The sequence below is a fragment of the Cylas formicarius genome, unplaced genomic scaffold, assembly GCF_029955315.1.
Source record: "Cylas formicarius isolate icCylForm1 unplaced genomic scaffold, icCylForm1.1 PGA_scaffold_2__14_contigs__length_35257938, whole genome shotgun sequence".
NCBI classification, from domain to species: domain Eukaryota; kingdom Metazoa; phylum Arthropoda; class Insecta; order Coleoptera; family Brentidae; genus Cylas; species Cylas formicarius.
The window spans coordinates 12,406,055-12,422,343 of NW_026844319.1; the positions used below are offsets into that span (position 1 = coordinate 12,406,055).

Consider the following 16,289-nt stretch of genomic DNA (forward strand, 5'->3'; position numbering starts at 1 on the left):
TACTTGAGAAACTTACTCATGGCTCGGATATGCCATAAAGATGTTTGCTGTTCCCAAGCATAATTCAGCCCAATTTAAACGCTGCTTTAGCTATAACGCTATCAAAGCTTACGACAAACTCTCCAACTTACAACATATTGTCCGCAATAGAGACCGAACATCTATCTTGTGTTTTTTTTTATATATTTAGAAATGTTCTTTGTAAAAAAACCTTGTTTTTCATTGTCTTTCTATATTGTATACAAAAATTTTTATACGTTGTGATATTTGTACATCTAATCTGCCACTGGTTGCTAGCGTTAAGGGCCTGCATAAGGTATTGGATGTCGCCCCTAACTTGTAACATTTTGCAACGTTTTATATGCTAACGAATAAAGACTATTTATTGTTGTTATCATTATTATATGTCCTGTTTGTAACGACGTTAGAACTAACCTGTTGAAAGATGTATGTGGAGTTTTTAGTGGACTAACTGGATAATCTTAATCCTAGAACCATTGTAGCAAATCATTGTTAATGCTAGAATTAGCTGTGACATTTTGTATATATTAACTAACTTCCTTAGGATTCCTTCTTCATGGATTGTGAAGAAATTGAATTGGCGAAACGTCAGCATGTTCGATTCATCAATAACTCACTCAGGAGGAATGGAAAAGACTTGTAAATAGCATTTCAGTAGCTGTATCGGTGTACAAATAGATATTTAACTAAAGGGAGTAGAAAAAATAACTATGAGTACCACAGTTAAGATAATTATGCTACCGATAGCCAAGAATGTTAAAATCATGGTTCTTAACAATCAGAATATCTAAAAATCTCTTTTTGAAGGTTTCACATCTGAAGTGTAAAAAGACGTTATATAATTCAATGTTAATCAGTTTGGGAACTATATAAGAAAATGAAAGTCCAAATGATGTTAAGACATGGTCCCTTGGTTTAAGGATAAAAATAAAGCGAACGCATCAATTTTGAATTATTTCTAATATTTTTATTGACCTAAAATCAAGACAAATTCCCTAAACAAAGTGTGCGTAACTACAATGTGATAGAACGAGAGACTCACTCCATTGTCTTTTTAAACACATCCAAAAAACATTTTTTACTTTTATATTAATTTCCTAGAGGAAATATTGGCCTTTGATTCACTTTAAAAACTTGGTTTTTGAATCCAAGAGTTGTGTCAAAAAGAACACTAAAATTTTTGTATTCAATTACCACGGGAATAGCTACTTTTGACATCTTGAACTTGCGCAGTCTTCGTTGGGCCCAAAGAACATAACTGCCGACTTACAATTTTCAGCTTTTTGCTAATACACTGTCCATTTTTGAAAATTATCAGGAGAAAGAAAAAAGGAACAAATAGACAGGTTATTATCTATTTAAAGTAGCAAGGATGATTCTCCGTATTGCTATATATGGTAATATCGTGAACTATTAATTAGATAACACAAGCCTTACAGAGAATCATTATTATTATTATTATTCTCGGAGAAGGAAATGAAATTGTATTGAATTGAGCCCCTCTCGAAACCCATCAATTCGTTAATATAATGTACTTATTTGTTTGTCGCTATTTTTATTTTTATATGTTTCCTACGTTGCCGGATCCCCACTTCCCCAGCAGGAATTGAAGGCGGTGTAGAAATCGTATCCGATTTGTTAAATCCCGATCATCGCTATATCAGCATTTACTATAAATTTGAATAAACATTTTAAATTTGTAAAAACTGCGCAAAACTATTAATAATAATAATAATAATAATAATAATAAAAATAATAATAGCTATTAATAACTGGTAGATCTAATCTTCAATTTTGTTCTATGTTGGTAAAACATATATATGTCGCAGTTTATTAGTGCTAACCAAACTCTTCGATAATGGACATTGTCTTCCACATATGCATAGTGTGCGAAAGCTACATTGTTTAATGACGATATTATAAACGATTAATAAAATAATTGCAAATTGGGAAAATTGAGTTTATTTTTAACAGAGGCGTGTATTTTTACAACTCCAATACGGTTCCCAAAATCTGCCTGTGTAAAAATTCTCAAAACACTTTTTCTCGAAAAAGCCGATTCTAACAAAATAAGATTTAAGGAGTAACATTAAGCCCGCAAAACTGTAAATTTATTTCCAATAATAGAAGGTGTCTAGATTGCCGCTTATTAATTTTTTTTTATTATTTTATTTTTTATGCCTCTTAATTATAGCCATTGAATCCTAACCGGCCTGTACGTTAAAAACCCAGTTCCATTCATGGAAATTTTCTTTTTTTAATTTTAATTAGCGGATATCTGAGTAAAAAATAATTTTTAAAAAATTTCAAAAACCATGGATTTTTTGAACAAACCCTCGATTTTCTAGATTTCCTAAATATTTTGGACATTTATACAAAAAGTTTTTGTTTTTGAAAACATAGTAAATCGATCATCGGCTTAATATTGTACGATGTAGGAAAAAATCGAATTTTAAATAACAAACAATTTTCTTAAATAGCATAACAGGTAGCATGTTTTAATACTGCTCTATTATTATTGGCTAAATTTTATCGAAAACGTGGGATGCTTCCCGAACCCGTGGCGAAAGTACCAAAGCTGAAACCTTAAATTGGCACTTTACAAATAAAGTTTTTTTAATGTCATGATACATAAATATATCACTGCGCTACTCCATCAAAATGTGGTGAGGTCATTGACAGTATAAAAACTTAGCAGACTAGACGCAGGGTAAATTCCATCTGATATCGCAAAAAGGTCTGCCTACAATAAAGCTTTAAACCGTGGGAGTTGGGATTAAACAGACGCACAAGTTTTTGATTCGTGTTTGAAATCGAGACGACGTGGTATGTTAGTTACAAATCCTTGTCTCTGAATTTTTGACGTTGCGCTCGAATAACGTATCGGTTTTCCAAGTCGTTAATTTGATAGTTTGAATTTGTAGAATAAAATTGAAACTCAAAATTTGTTTAGGGATTAAATTAACTTCAGAGATGCAATTTTATCACCTTTAATCAGTCCTTTGCCAAATAATTTTATTCTACAAAGTTAAAGTATTACATTAACGACTTTGACATCTCAATCACACATGAGCAATTTTCTTAAAATTGAACTGTCAATAGTTTACAAAAGCTTTAATGTAAACACCAAAAATATATTAAATGTATTTGCAAAGGTCCATAATCCGTAAAAAAAAAAATTTGGACTTCTATTACTGTATATAAAGGGGTTGCATTTTCTCTCAAATTTACACCAGACGACATTAAAAAAATGTTTATAGTATTTTATTAACAAGTTTAAGGAACCGGTAAAATCAAACCGAACAATATCTGTAACAGTTTTTAAGATTTTAGATTTATCATGTAGAAAACAGTGTGTTGAGTACCAAGGAAAGATGTCAGCTGTAAAAAGCCTACGATTCGGAGTGTCACAAGGCTCAGTTTTGGAGCCGTTACCATTCGTCAAATGCATCAACCGTTTACCAATCTAATTGCGTTTTATGTGATAACGCCACAGACAGAAACTTTGTAAAAAACATTCAGAAATTGAATGTGAATGTGGCTACACTTGAATATTTAGCAAAAAATTACCTAAAATATGAAGGATTTATATTTTAAGTAATTTTTTGCTTGAACCTCGGTAAAACCAACACTTCAGATCATCTAAATCCCTGGCTGTTGTCATCGATGACAGGTCGAAGCATATTAGTAAACTGAAAGCAAAACTTACTACTGGCCTAATTGCTAAGGTGACCAAAAGAAAACTGATTGATGACGAGTTTATCATGCTATGTTACATTGATGTTATGAGGCAGTTCTGTGGGGTCTTCCTGGGTCATTTTTAAATTGTAAAAAAAAAAAATAATAACTGTTGGTAGAATTAGCTACCGTAATCATTGTTAACCATTATATTATTGTCTTGTGGTTCTTTGCTTCATATTCATAAAAATTATGTGTATATTCCTAAAAATTACGATAATCATAATTATCGTAGCAATTTGGCAATAAGTTACTAAAACCTTGTCTTAAATTGAACCTACTATCTTTAGATGACATATCTTTTAGGAAAGAAATTTAAAGAGTAGCTACTAGTTCGATGTTTCTACTATATTGTTGAATTAAGAGACAAAGTAAAATCTCTTCATTGCAAATAATTAATAGTTACTGCACTATCCACCGCTAGGTTTGTTTTTTTGTTGTTTAATTAATTGTTTGTATTTTCGACGTTTTTGTTTTTTGATACCTTTGATACTTTTTTATAAAACGTAGTTAATAATTGTATTCATCTTAAAGTCCACAAGAAGGTAGGTAAGAATCAGCTATTATTTTTAAACAAGAAATTTAAATCTCATTACACTGGTGTCTTCTTAGTGTGGTCAAATGATGGAATTTATTTTTCGGTTTATCTTTAGGACGAAAAATTTATTTAACTAATTAATAATTTATTTTTTAGAAGTGATAGATAATTTTGGGCGAACCTGTAGATGAATTTTAGCATGACTATGTCAATTTAATGGAACTCAGTTCTCTTTAAGTCTTTAAATGTTGGAAAAATCATCAACAAAATGTGATATTTAAAAAAAAATACAAATGCAAGAATTGTAAGACTGCATGTGATAGAAAATATACAATATTGATTTTAAAAACTGAACACCAAAATATTATTTTTGTGCAGCCGAGCGAAAAGTTTAAATTTGTACTTCAGAAGATAACTTGCACTTTTCCGAGAAGCGAGCTTTTATTTTTTATTTTGCCGATCACCCAAACACTTAGTCATTAGTGTGCGATTTTTGACACAATTTGATTACTAAGTTAGTTTAATAAATAAACTAATATTATTTGAAAATTCCACTTTATATTTTGAGCAGTATACACATCATCAGCTGACATATCACATCTTGACAAAACAATTTTTTTTTGTTTTATATCGAATTTACAATAAAATTAAGTGTTGGATGTCGAATAGTTCAGGTTAGCTGTTTCTATTGCATGAGCCAGTTCATAATTACAAAAAAAGTACTAAAACTCTTGCGTTAATCAGCCTTTTCTGTTTATTGAAATTATGGTAAACCATAAGAGACATCCTCCTTGGAAAAATTGTATATTATGTTTATTTTATGTAGGTATTAGAGTATTCAGTATTTTGTTCAATTTTCGCTATTTACCGTTGGTTGTTCTCGTATGTTTTATCATTAAAAGACGTCTAAACTAAACACAGTCAACTTTTATTTATTATATAAACAACAACTTATACAATAAACAAACAAATAATTAGGTTTTGGTAAATGCAAGAATTATAACAAATTTTAACATTAACAGGACCAAAAGAAACACTTCGAAGAAATGTAATACTCCGTGCAATCTCCATTCGCATCAGTCAGAGCTTAAAGTTTTCGGCTCATGTTCGTTAAAGAATTTTTCTTTAAGCGACAATTCCTCGGATACTTCCTGAATACTTTTCAATAGCTCCTACCTGTTTTGAGGCACCAAATTCCATCATATGATTTCGATTGGGTTGATGGCAGAACTATTACTTGGCCATGGCAATGTTTCAATGTTGGCATTTTGAAGCCATTGTGTAACGATTTCTGCAGTGTGGACAAGACGGTTGTCTTGTTGTCACCATAACCTCTTGCAATATTTCAGCATAACTTTGACCAACAAGTCTTCCCTCAAACCGCTATATCAGTCCATTCCTCTGGATGAAATCCATCCCCATACATTTACACTGAAATCAAGGGTTGAAACGCTGGTTGTCTGGTCAGTACACTTTGATTTTACACTTTTGGGAAGACTGGAAGATCTTTTTACCAGAACATATGACTCTATTCCAATCTGCTGTTCTTGCGGTTGACAGTTAACAGCGAAAATAAGCCGCGGTTGCTTCCGTTGGGGAGTGAGTGCACCACGGCACTTGAAATACGATGCCTTAATATCTTCGGGAATTGAACTGTTTGTCTGCCAGATCCCCTTCTACTTTCAAATTTTCTTCTTGTCTACATCTTGCATTAATGGAAAAAACGATTGTTCTGCTTACATTAAAATGTTGAGCTACCGCCGATAAGGACCAACCATCTTCTAGCTTGGTCACAATTCTTGCTTTTAACTTTCTGCTCACACGTGGGGTCATTTTAGGCTTCCTTTTATTTTCTAACGTGTTTGTGACAACGCTAACAAATTTTTTTCATTTGACCGTGACGGTATTAGAAATATTAAAACAATGAAGTCTGCATGAAAACGACATGATGGCCCATAATAGACTGCCCAAAACTTTATGCTTTAAGAGTATCACTTTTTTATGAAACCACCCGTACTATTCATTTTGACGTGTTCGTGCCACGCTTTAGATTTTTTAGCAGCATTCTTTTTTCTTTTATTTTCTTCTAATTTACCCAAACTTTTTTCTTTTTCAACACCGTTGCTGATACAAAACGGAATAAAGGTTCTTTATTTATTTGTGAGGTTGTTTCAAGAAGCCTTATCAAATTTTCTGAATCTCGAGTTGCTCATTTTTTTTACTATATGTAATATATATGGGCTAGAATTAGGTTATTATTTTAGCGAATATTTTACTACTAAACATAGTAATTATTCACTATTTTCCGAATAAACCAAATAATTACCAAACTTTCCTATGGTGCCTCATAATTACAGGCCATTTGGTGTGAAAATAATAAACCTAGTATAAAAGAAAAAATATTATTACTTTAAGGAGAATAGACCACACAGTAATCCCCCAACTTGGAGATCAATTAAACCCGAGAAAAAGGCCGAGTTAACTAATAAAAAATTCTATAGGCTTCTGGATCGATATCAATTTGAATAGAAGCCCTGCCTTTCTTCCATTCCGATATGATTACTCTTTTTCCTGTCGAAGTTCGATAATTTCATTTCGTTCGGACTCACTAATTTAAATTTTTGCTTATTCCCTATCGCTTACAAAGGCCCATCGCAATTATCGAAAATTAATCGTCGATAGCATTTGCATTTTTTATGTCCGCTTCCAAAGTTAATATATTTTTCGAGATAGTTTTCCGCTAATTGGCTGCACTTGTGAAAGAGGCAATAAAGGCGAACTCTTTAAGGCGCGAAATTTGTAATTGATGAATCTTTATTAAAAAATTTTGCCTCTGATCGAGGAAGACTGGGCGTCGTTTTCTAGCTAATAAGTTTTCCAACCTCGGAACGTTATCGATTTCTGTCCATTTACTAAATCTCACCTTGCCACTAATCTTAACTTCCGGCGGCAGTTCGACGTTGTTCATCCAATTATAAACTACAAATTATTTTAGCGACGAAATTGTTACGTTGATATTTGTCTAATCTATCAACATCATTAGGGAGAGAAAGACGACCCGAGGTTATCCCAGAATTGTTAACTTCGTTTTGTAAACACACTCGAAAAGTTTACCGGACGCACGTAGATGTCATGAACTCTGCAATTACTGCAAATTGATCCGAACGAGAATTACTGGTTTAATTTCCCGCAAGAGTTAAGTTAAAATATGTGTCTCACTAAGTTGGAAACATATCGGAAACTTCTCTATTATTTTATTTTTTGTAATTATTTATTTACAATTTTCAGAAAAAAAAATCTTAACAAAAAATTGTGCGTGTTGTAAAATATAAAATGATGTTATAAAGAATGTTAGGCAAAGTGCATTTTAGAATGCTTTGACTAAGATTTTGCCACAGATATTAAAATCCGCGATCACAAGTCAGACATCTCACCTGCCCAATCCAATTATGTCAATAGTGTGAAGATTTTGCTATTGCCCTAAAAAACGAAGAAGAAGAAGCAATTCCCAAATATGTATGATGATTAACAGGATTTTTATTTAGGAATAGGCAACACTTGGGATGTTTAGACCATCACGCCTAATAAAAATGATTTTGGTTTTGGAGAAATTTGCACTAATTGGTTCGTATGTCTCAAGAGTCTTTGGCTAGCAGCCTCAGAGTTGCCGAGTATAACGAGTTCATCGGCATAAAGTAGTACTGTATTACTTAAAGACGACACTGGATGTAATCTCAATCTTCTCTGCAAGTCGGTCAAAGGCTCTGGTAGTGGTTGAAACATTCTCCTATAAGTTCTTTATTATATTGAAGTTGGAACTGACACCATAGCTATGTAGATTGTGCCACAGTAAGTTATGAACGACAGAATCTAAAGCTCTACCAAAATTAACAAAACCAATAAACCTTTCTGCCTTTCAGACGAAAGTACAATTGTACAATATAATATAGAGTCAACGCAACCCCTTCCCAAGCGAAAACTCGTCTTGGATTTGGTATAATGCCGACAGCAGACTACTGCGGTTTAATTGCAAGATAGGTTTACGTTAGTCTTTATATCTTTTAAGTCCAGTTTTAATCTATTATACCAATTATACCACGCATACATGGTTGGTTTTTACTAGCTCTTTATAGAAATGAAATAGTCCGAATCATGCTACTAATCGAGGTAACAGCCCGTCCAACGTTCTTCCAACAATCAGACACATTGGAAATGAAAACAGGTCTCAAATATAGATTTACAAAAATATTTATTAAAATTTCTCACATTGTTAAACTTTTCCAGCAGTGAAATTTTCCACACTCCAACATTACCCTTATAACAATTTATGACTAGCAAATATTTACTTTTTCATTGCAGAAAAATGCAGGTGTATATGTTTTTAGGCACCAGTGGTTGCTGGACGAGAGTGGAAGCAGGCACGGGTCGACTGGAGCCTATAGGGGCTTCTCAGGAGCTTAGGCTTGATAACGTCATTTACCAGGAAGGCGGAGAATACAGATGCGTCGCACCGAGTAGAGACACCACGAAAAAACTGGACGCTATAAGGAACGCTTTGACAGTGGAAGTAGTTGTAACAGGTGAGTTGGAATTACAATGGAACAATTTTCACGTTTACTTTTTATACAGCTTTAAACTAAAATGCTAAAATATGAATAAAATTAATTTAACAATCAGGTATTGGATTTCAAGAAAAATCCTCGCACACGTAAGTCTTTTTTTTTTCGTGCAGAAAATATACAGGTTGAGTCAAAAAGTAGATGTCGATACCAAGTTCCTTTTATAAACGGATCACCATTTCCTTAAATCCATTTTCGAATTCTGTTTCAAATTTCATGCATCTACATCTATCTCTTACTTTTTATGAGCAAAAGAATAAAAAATCAGGAGTTTGTAAGAAGTAGGTAGTATTAGTAAACAAACAAAATTATATAGAATAAAATGGGCTATGATCAGCGAGATCCCCAGATTTAACGCACCTTAATGGTATGTGTTGTTTTGTACGAAAGAAGAGAATAAGCGCCAAGTCCAGAATACTGGAAGAAATTGCGCTCGGTCTGTCAACAACCTAAATACAAATGTACAAGTATTAATTGTTTGTTGATCAATAATAAATTTACCTTACCTCATACCGCTAGGAAGAATACCAACAAGCAAACAATTTAAAACAATTTCAATTCCCTGAGATGTTTTTCATTTCATTTTTTAAAAATAATTTTGGCTAGAAATAAAAGACTAATGTTGAACATTTTATTATAAAAAAATAAGTTCCAGGAAATTTAAAGCAGCCTAAAAATAATAATTATTAGCCAGAGGTTTGCTGTTTAGTAAAAATATCGAAAAAAGCTATTATGTCGAAAGCATAATGAATTAAAGTAAAAGTATCCACATAAATTCAAAATAATCCCAGCTATCATCCAGTAAAAGCTCTCTTTCGATATACCGAACTGCCTTATTAGACCTCAAGTGTACTTGCATATAAGAGTGTGGCGCTAAGCTACCTTGTCCTTACCTTAATTACCAACATAGAGGAGGTTTTACTATTTTAGCTAGTTTTGTGATGAAACATCAATTCAATGGAATATTTTCATAATGACTTTTTTACCCAAGATTTGATTCATTGTCCCATTTAATTAGTATCGACATCTACTTTTCGACCCAATTTTTAATGGACGCGTGAGAGCATTTTCCTTGAAATCTAATACCTGATTTGTAAATATTTTAGCACTTCGCTGTATACATACCTACATTAATGAAGATTACAACAACAAAAATTACTAATTCTCTTGTTAATACAAAATTATACTATTTTATTAAACAATTATAATTAACTTTAAAATAATTACGCCAGCAAAAACAAATATTCAATGCATAATTACGATTTGCCATTTAATTAAAATAGGTTTTCTACGTGTGATCATGAAAATCTGTCATCGAAATTAAAATTCCCACGCGAAAAAGTTTGATTAATTTAATTGCGTTCATTTAGTTTACAAAACTTATTTTGGCTAAACGCCTCGAATGTTTACCCGCAATACCTCATTACTGATTTTGTTTATATTCATTCGATTATTAATTACCACTTAACCGTCTAGTTGGCATTAAAGTAATTAATTAATTTGTTTTTGCGGCAAAATATACACGCGGCTTTGTTTGTTTTGTTCTGGGCTGTTCTTCGCTAAGTTCACCTGATCGAAGTAGAGAATTTATGTAAACTAAATAAAATAAAAATAACAGCATAACATAAATACAAAGAACACATTCCTGGAAATTCACTTTTTAACCATTTTATCCTCTGACGTAGAGTTTCCATATATTTAACAAATTGATAAGACAAAATTTATATTAGTTTATGCCTCCTTAATAAAATTTCCATCAACAGACAAGAACAGACAGACATTCAGAACTCCGGGAGATACCTAAATCTTGCTCGGCACAACATTGATACGATTCGGGATAAGCTTCATAATAAACGAGAATATTGATTTCTCAACTGATCTCAGGTTTTGGCAAAATACTCTGCTTTGAATGTAGATCTAAAATTTAAAACGTAGTTCATGGCATAATCCCGTAATTAGGTGATTGTAGTTAACAAAGCATATGCCAAACAAGAAATTAAAGGATTGTATGTTTTTTCTAAATTGTATTGCTAAGTATTTGTTTTGCTTGGCGTATTTCCAACAAATATTTGTATCCCAATTAAATTGAATCCTGCAGACGTTTCGCCAGGATCTCACTTCTCTTAAAAATCCCAATCTTAAGACCAAATTTAGATAGATTTTCAAAATTTTCTTGCTAGGTTCTCCTATGCATTTTTTGTTTTATAAATTTTCGTTCGTGTTTAATATGGGACAGATAGAGTTCAGGGTTATTTTAAACTGTTTTTTAGTTATAATCTTATCTATCAAAGGGGGGTCGCTACTATTGTTAAAAGCAATTTGTTTTAAAACTATTTAATTCTTTTTTGTGGAAAGTGGTATATTAAGTCTGTAGTTAAAAGAATAAAGGGCAGCCATTTTGTTTGTGCGAGGGTGATTTAAGTTATTATGTATCACGGTGTTCGTGTGTGAGAGTTTATGGTAAATGGAAAAATCTGTTTGTGCTGTAATTTAGCTATAGCTAAGTCCAGAAAGTTTAAAGAGTTATCTACTTCCGTCTCTATAGTACATTTCATACGGTTATATATGGAGTTAATATGATTCAAAAAGGACTGTAGTTGTCTTTCCGTCCCAGTGAAACAAGCGAAAACATCATCTACTTATCTAAACCACCAAAATTATATTTTACTCAGAGGATGTTTATGTATGATATTTTATTATTATTTATTTTATGTATGATATTTTGTACATTGTCCATGAAAATTTCTGCAAGTAATGGATTATGTGTTTTCCCCATAATTAATCCTTCTTTACCAATAGTTAATTGACAATTAAATTCAAAATTATTTTGGTCTAAAAAAACTATTAAACTATCCAACAAGTTTTGTTTTATGATAGGATTGACTTGTCTCTGAGTCTATTATTATGTTTATTTCCTGAATCGGTAGAATGCTAAGAAATAAATCTTTGGACGCCACTAGAATTGCCTTAGGGGAATTTTAATATATTTAACCTTATTGATTAGTTCGAACGAATTTTTCATAAAATATCTAGGTTTAAAGGCAACATGATATTGCAAATCTAGTGGAAAGTTTAACTGGTGGTGCTGTTACAGAAGAAACTACAGGCCTAATTGGCATATCCTGTTTATGTAATTTAATTAAATTATATAATTTAGGACGTTGAGGATTCATAATTATTAGTTGGTATTTATCAATGTCATTAAAAAGTGACGAATCTGTAATTACAGTTTTGGTTAATTTTTGATATAACTCGGTGGGATCTTATTGTAAACTTTGGTATATGTCTGATTTCAGAACCTGTTTGGTTTTTGTTGTTAATGTCTCAAAATTTATATCTCACAAAACACAAACAGATAGAACATTTAAGAAAAACACTAACGAACATAAAACAATTAAATTCATAAATGCAGAAGTTTGACGACAATTTTAATATTTAACATAATGAATCAAAAAGCAAAAAACTAAATTTGTTTGAAGCTATGGAGATTACTCTGTTACTCTATTACTTAATGTTTCGAAATATTGTAATATTTTGATCTAATTTAAATGCGTTAAATGTATTTTCATAAAGTAAAAGCTGCCTCGGTTCAAATATTTTTATACTAATAAAATATTTTTGTGTGTTTCTGATGATGGTTTGGTATTAATTAATGCCAAATGTTGCAATATTGCAACGTGTCAGCTTTCTTGTTAGCTATTAGAATCTACCAGTTCGTACTTTTTCTTAATGCAAACATTCATAAGTAACCTGAAATCCTCACCATCAGTGGCTAAAATCTACCGAAAACATCCGCGCTCCCAAACCGGAAAAGTCCAAAGTGACTCGCCACAGTATGTTCACGAAGCTGACGTCTTAAAGTGACACTTTGCATACGATCGTTGACTGGGTATTTTAGAATGGCTACTAGAACATACTTTTTTACTACCTAGCCCAAAATTTAAAACGTTAGCTTCACTAGAAACTATCGCGAGCCAATTCCAGTGTTTCAAGCACTTCAATCAATGGTTGGAAGTCATCTGTCATTTTTAGGAGCATTATGATGTAAAAGTATTTTGGCATTTGGCATGGTCATGCGACACGTCATAGAAGGTATATTATTCAACACGTCTCTAAACTTCTTCAGGCACTCGTTCATTAAACCCTCGCTCCACTCGTGCCCAAAGAAACTCGTGGCTAAAGCATCTTTTATAAAACTTGCTGCAACTATTGGGCATGTTTCTTTGAAAGCTACTTAATAATCGGCACGTATTTTTATTTTCCTTTTTTAAAGAAACTTTAAAAATCTTTTTCTGTACTTAGAAAATTTCAAATGGTCGTTAAATTTAATGGTCGAACGTAATCCCTAAAAAGATAAGTTATGAGTTGCTCTGAAAGTCGATTCTCACGTTCGTACCCATTTGGACCGTTCAAAATCTGTAGCGACGTACGGAAACGTATTAGAGTTCTGGTCCACCGAGTCGAATAAAGACGCAGAAAAATAAAAGTTCTTTGAAATAACGAAGCGGTCATCCGTGAAGCTTAAGAATAAAGAGATTCCTGGAACAATAATTTCGTATCGTTCTCTCTAACGTATCCATCCCCTCTTTGACTCACTCGCTTGGTAGGAAGGTATTTTAAATTCTCCCCCGTTCACGTGCATTGATCAACGTTCCTTTCTCTCTTGAATTCTTAGCTATTAGCAATTTACCATTTATAAACAAATATATTACAAATTTATTTGCGCCTTTGTGTGAAATTTTTAGAAGAATCCAGTGCCTCGGTCAATTATTTTCTGAATGGCAGTGTTTTTGTTTTTTCTACAGAGAACCCCATATGTTGTGGTACTTTTATCGAAAAATTTTAAATACAATTTCGATGGTCTTCTTGCGATAAAAATAGTATCTCACAACAGCTAACTTCCATATTTCAAATCAACACCCGCTCTGGGTTAGGGTTGTTAAATATAAGAAAAATTTCTTAAAATTTTGAGTTTTATTCAACGTTTCGAACACAATGTGGGAATTTAACCAGAATCTAAATTACAAATATAATATAAATTAAATATTTACATACTTTAGTGATATTTTTAATGGACTAAGAAAGTAGTTTGAAAGCAGTTGATGCATTTTTAGTATACTTATATCCAATTATATGATTTACTAAAATTTGACTTGCTATTCCAATATATTTTGTGGGCAACTTTGAATATACAATATTTGATTGCTTTTTAACTGGAATTTTACTTTTAAATGGAGTAAGAACTTTTATATCATATTTAGAGAAATTATTTAAATATGGTATCGCAACATATTTCTGATTAATGGCATTGTTTTTTAATATTTTATTTTTATTTTAAAACATGTAAATTCGCAGTTTAAAGCTTTTTTTAATATTATTTTCAGAGAGGTGATTTTCTATTAAAATTTATTTTACTTGTGATAAAATGACTGCTTCATATTTTGCTGATGTTAGTTCCACAGCACGATCTGCTAATCCAATAATAACATAACAGGATTTTTTATGTCTGTGACGATTAGAATTATAATCTAGAATCTTCCTGAAGTATATAACTTTTGTATACCATTTTATTTTAATATTATTATTAAGATTTCTTATTAAAGTTAAGTCAAGTTAAGTTATTTTATCTTTTTCAATTTCAGCACTAAATTGTAATTTAGAATGAAAATTATTAAAATTTAGAATATTAATAACATTATTTTTGGTATGGTTGTTAAACGTTTGATGAAAATTATATAAATATTCAAATTTTATAAAACATTTTCTTCTGAATCACAAATTGTGCCGCTGCCAAATTTTATTGATAATGAAAATAATTATTATTTAAAATTAGGTCAATTGCTTCTATAAAATCTTTTAATAAAAGAGAACTTTAATCTTTTAATACATCCCATTTTTTGTGTTTAATGATCGAAAAGATATATAGTCTTGTCTAAATTAAAAATTAAATCAATTTTCCTACAATAATAATATCGAACAATTAAATAAACTCTTGCAACTAATAGTCAACATAAACTTCAAAATCAAAAATATTTATGTCAATTATTTTATATTTGAACTTTCTTATTTCATTTAAAATATCACTAAGGTATGCAAAGTTATGTAAAAATTGTATGTATTTTAGACTCTTGATAAAGATCCACATTATGATCAACACGTTGAATAAAATTCAGAAATTCAACAATTTAAAGAACTTTGCAATTACTGAATAAGCTCAAAACAAGAAAAAATGATCATTTTGAACATTCGTCCCTCCGCAATTTATATTGGGAATTTTTTATCCCTTACAGGGTGTCCGAAATTTGCCAATCTTATTCGAAGATGTGAAAATTTGTTTTTTCGAATACGATACCCTGTATACCATTGTTTGATGTGATGCAAAATTTAATCCTGCATCGATTGGCTCTGTCATTTCCTCTACCTGTTTTCAAATGTTACATTGTCATTTCGTATTTTCTAATAAAAATCAATCAAAACCCAAAGTTTTTTCTAGTTAGAAATAATTTTCAAAACGTTTGACATTTTTTGGGTTTTATTTATGTCAAGGAGTTAGAACACTCTAGAACTGATCACTTAAGCCATTTGAGATTGGATTTTCACCTGAATTGCGTAAATTTTGAGTGATTTGAGGGATTTAACATTATTTCCGACCATTTTCAACTGCCGATAAACGCTTATGAAACGCAAGGAGATACAAGAATAGGATTTAACAATTTGACAGGGCGTCCAAAGTTTGAATGAGTGTTTGGAGGACTGAAAGTAACTAAAACCAAGAAAATGTCAAACTAGGTCAAAATCCATGATAACTAGAAAGAATTTAGGGCTAAGTTGACTCTTGATAAAGAATAGGAAATACCAAGAAAACCGTTGAAAATTGATTTAGGAAAAGTCACAGTCAATCGATGTAGAATTATATTGTGCATTGTACATCATGCGATAACAAACAGGCTGTCACATTTATAAAAACAAAGTTTCTTTTTTAATTTCGGAATCGGTGGTCAAAACTTTGAAAAGAAGAATCTTGTCAAGTTACCATACAAAATATTACTATCAGTTAAAATAACTAATTAAATAATAATTAAAATAAAATAAATGAAATGAAAAACAATACAATAAAAATATAAAATATCATGTAAGGCAAAGGAGTTGGAGACACTTCTAAAATCCCATGTGTAATAGTTGCTATTTTCAACGTATGCAGGCACCTCCATATGAAAAACTTTTGGTTAAATGAGCTGTTATGGAGATATAAAAGAATACCGTATTTTCATTTCACAAAATTAAAATAACAGAAACAAAAAAAAGACAAACACACTTAACAGAATGGAGAATTATGGCAAAAAGCTTAATACGTCTTGCGGCCTGTATATCAT

At 31.4% G+C, this 16,289-nt stretch overlaps 1 protein-coding gene across 2 annotated transcripts in view; it reads left to right on the forward strand.

Annotated features, from left to right (window-relative positions):
* LOC132697908 (hemicentin-1) overlaps positions 1 to 16,289 on the forward strand; it is a 732,356-nt gene that overhangs the window by 593,160 nt on the left and 122,907 nt on the right. For both annotated transcript variants that reach the window (XM_060663662.1, XM_060663663.1), the window contains exon 9: positions 8,683 to 8,877. In XM_060663662.1, the coding sequence (XP_060519645.1) occupies positions 8,683 to 8,877 (195 nt within the window). The remainder of the gene's footprint in view (positions 1 to 8,682; positions 8,878 to 16,289) is intronic.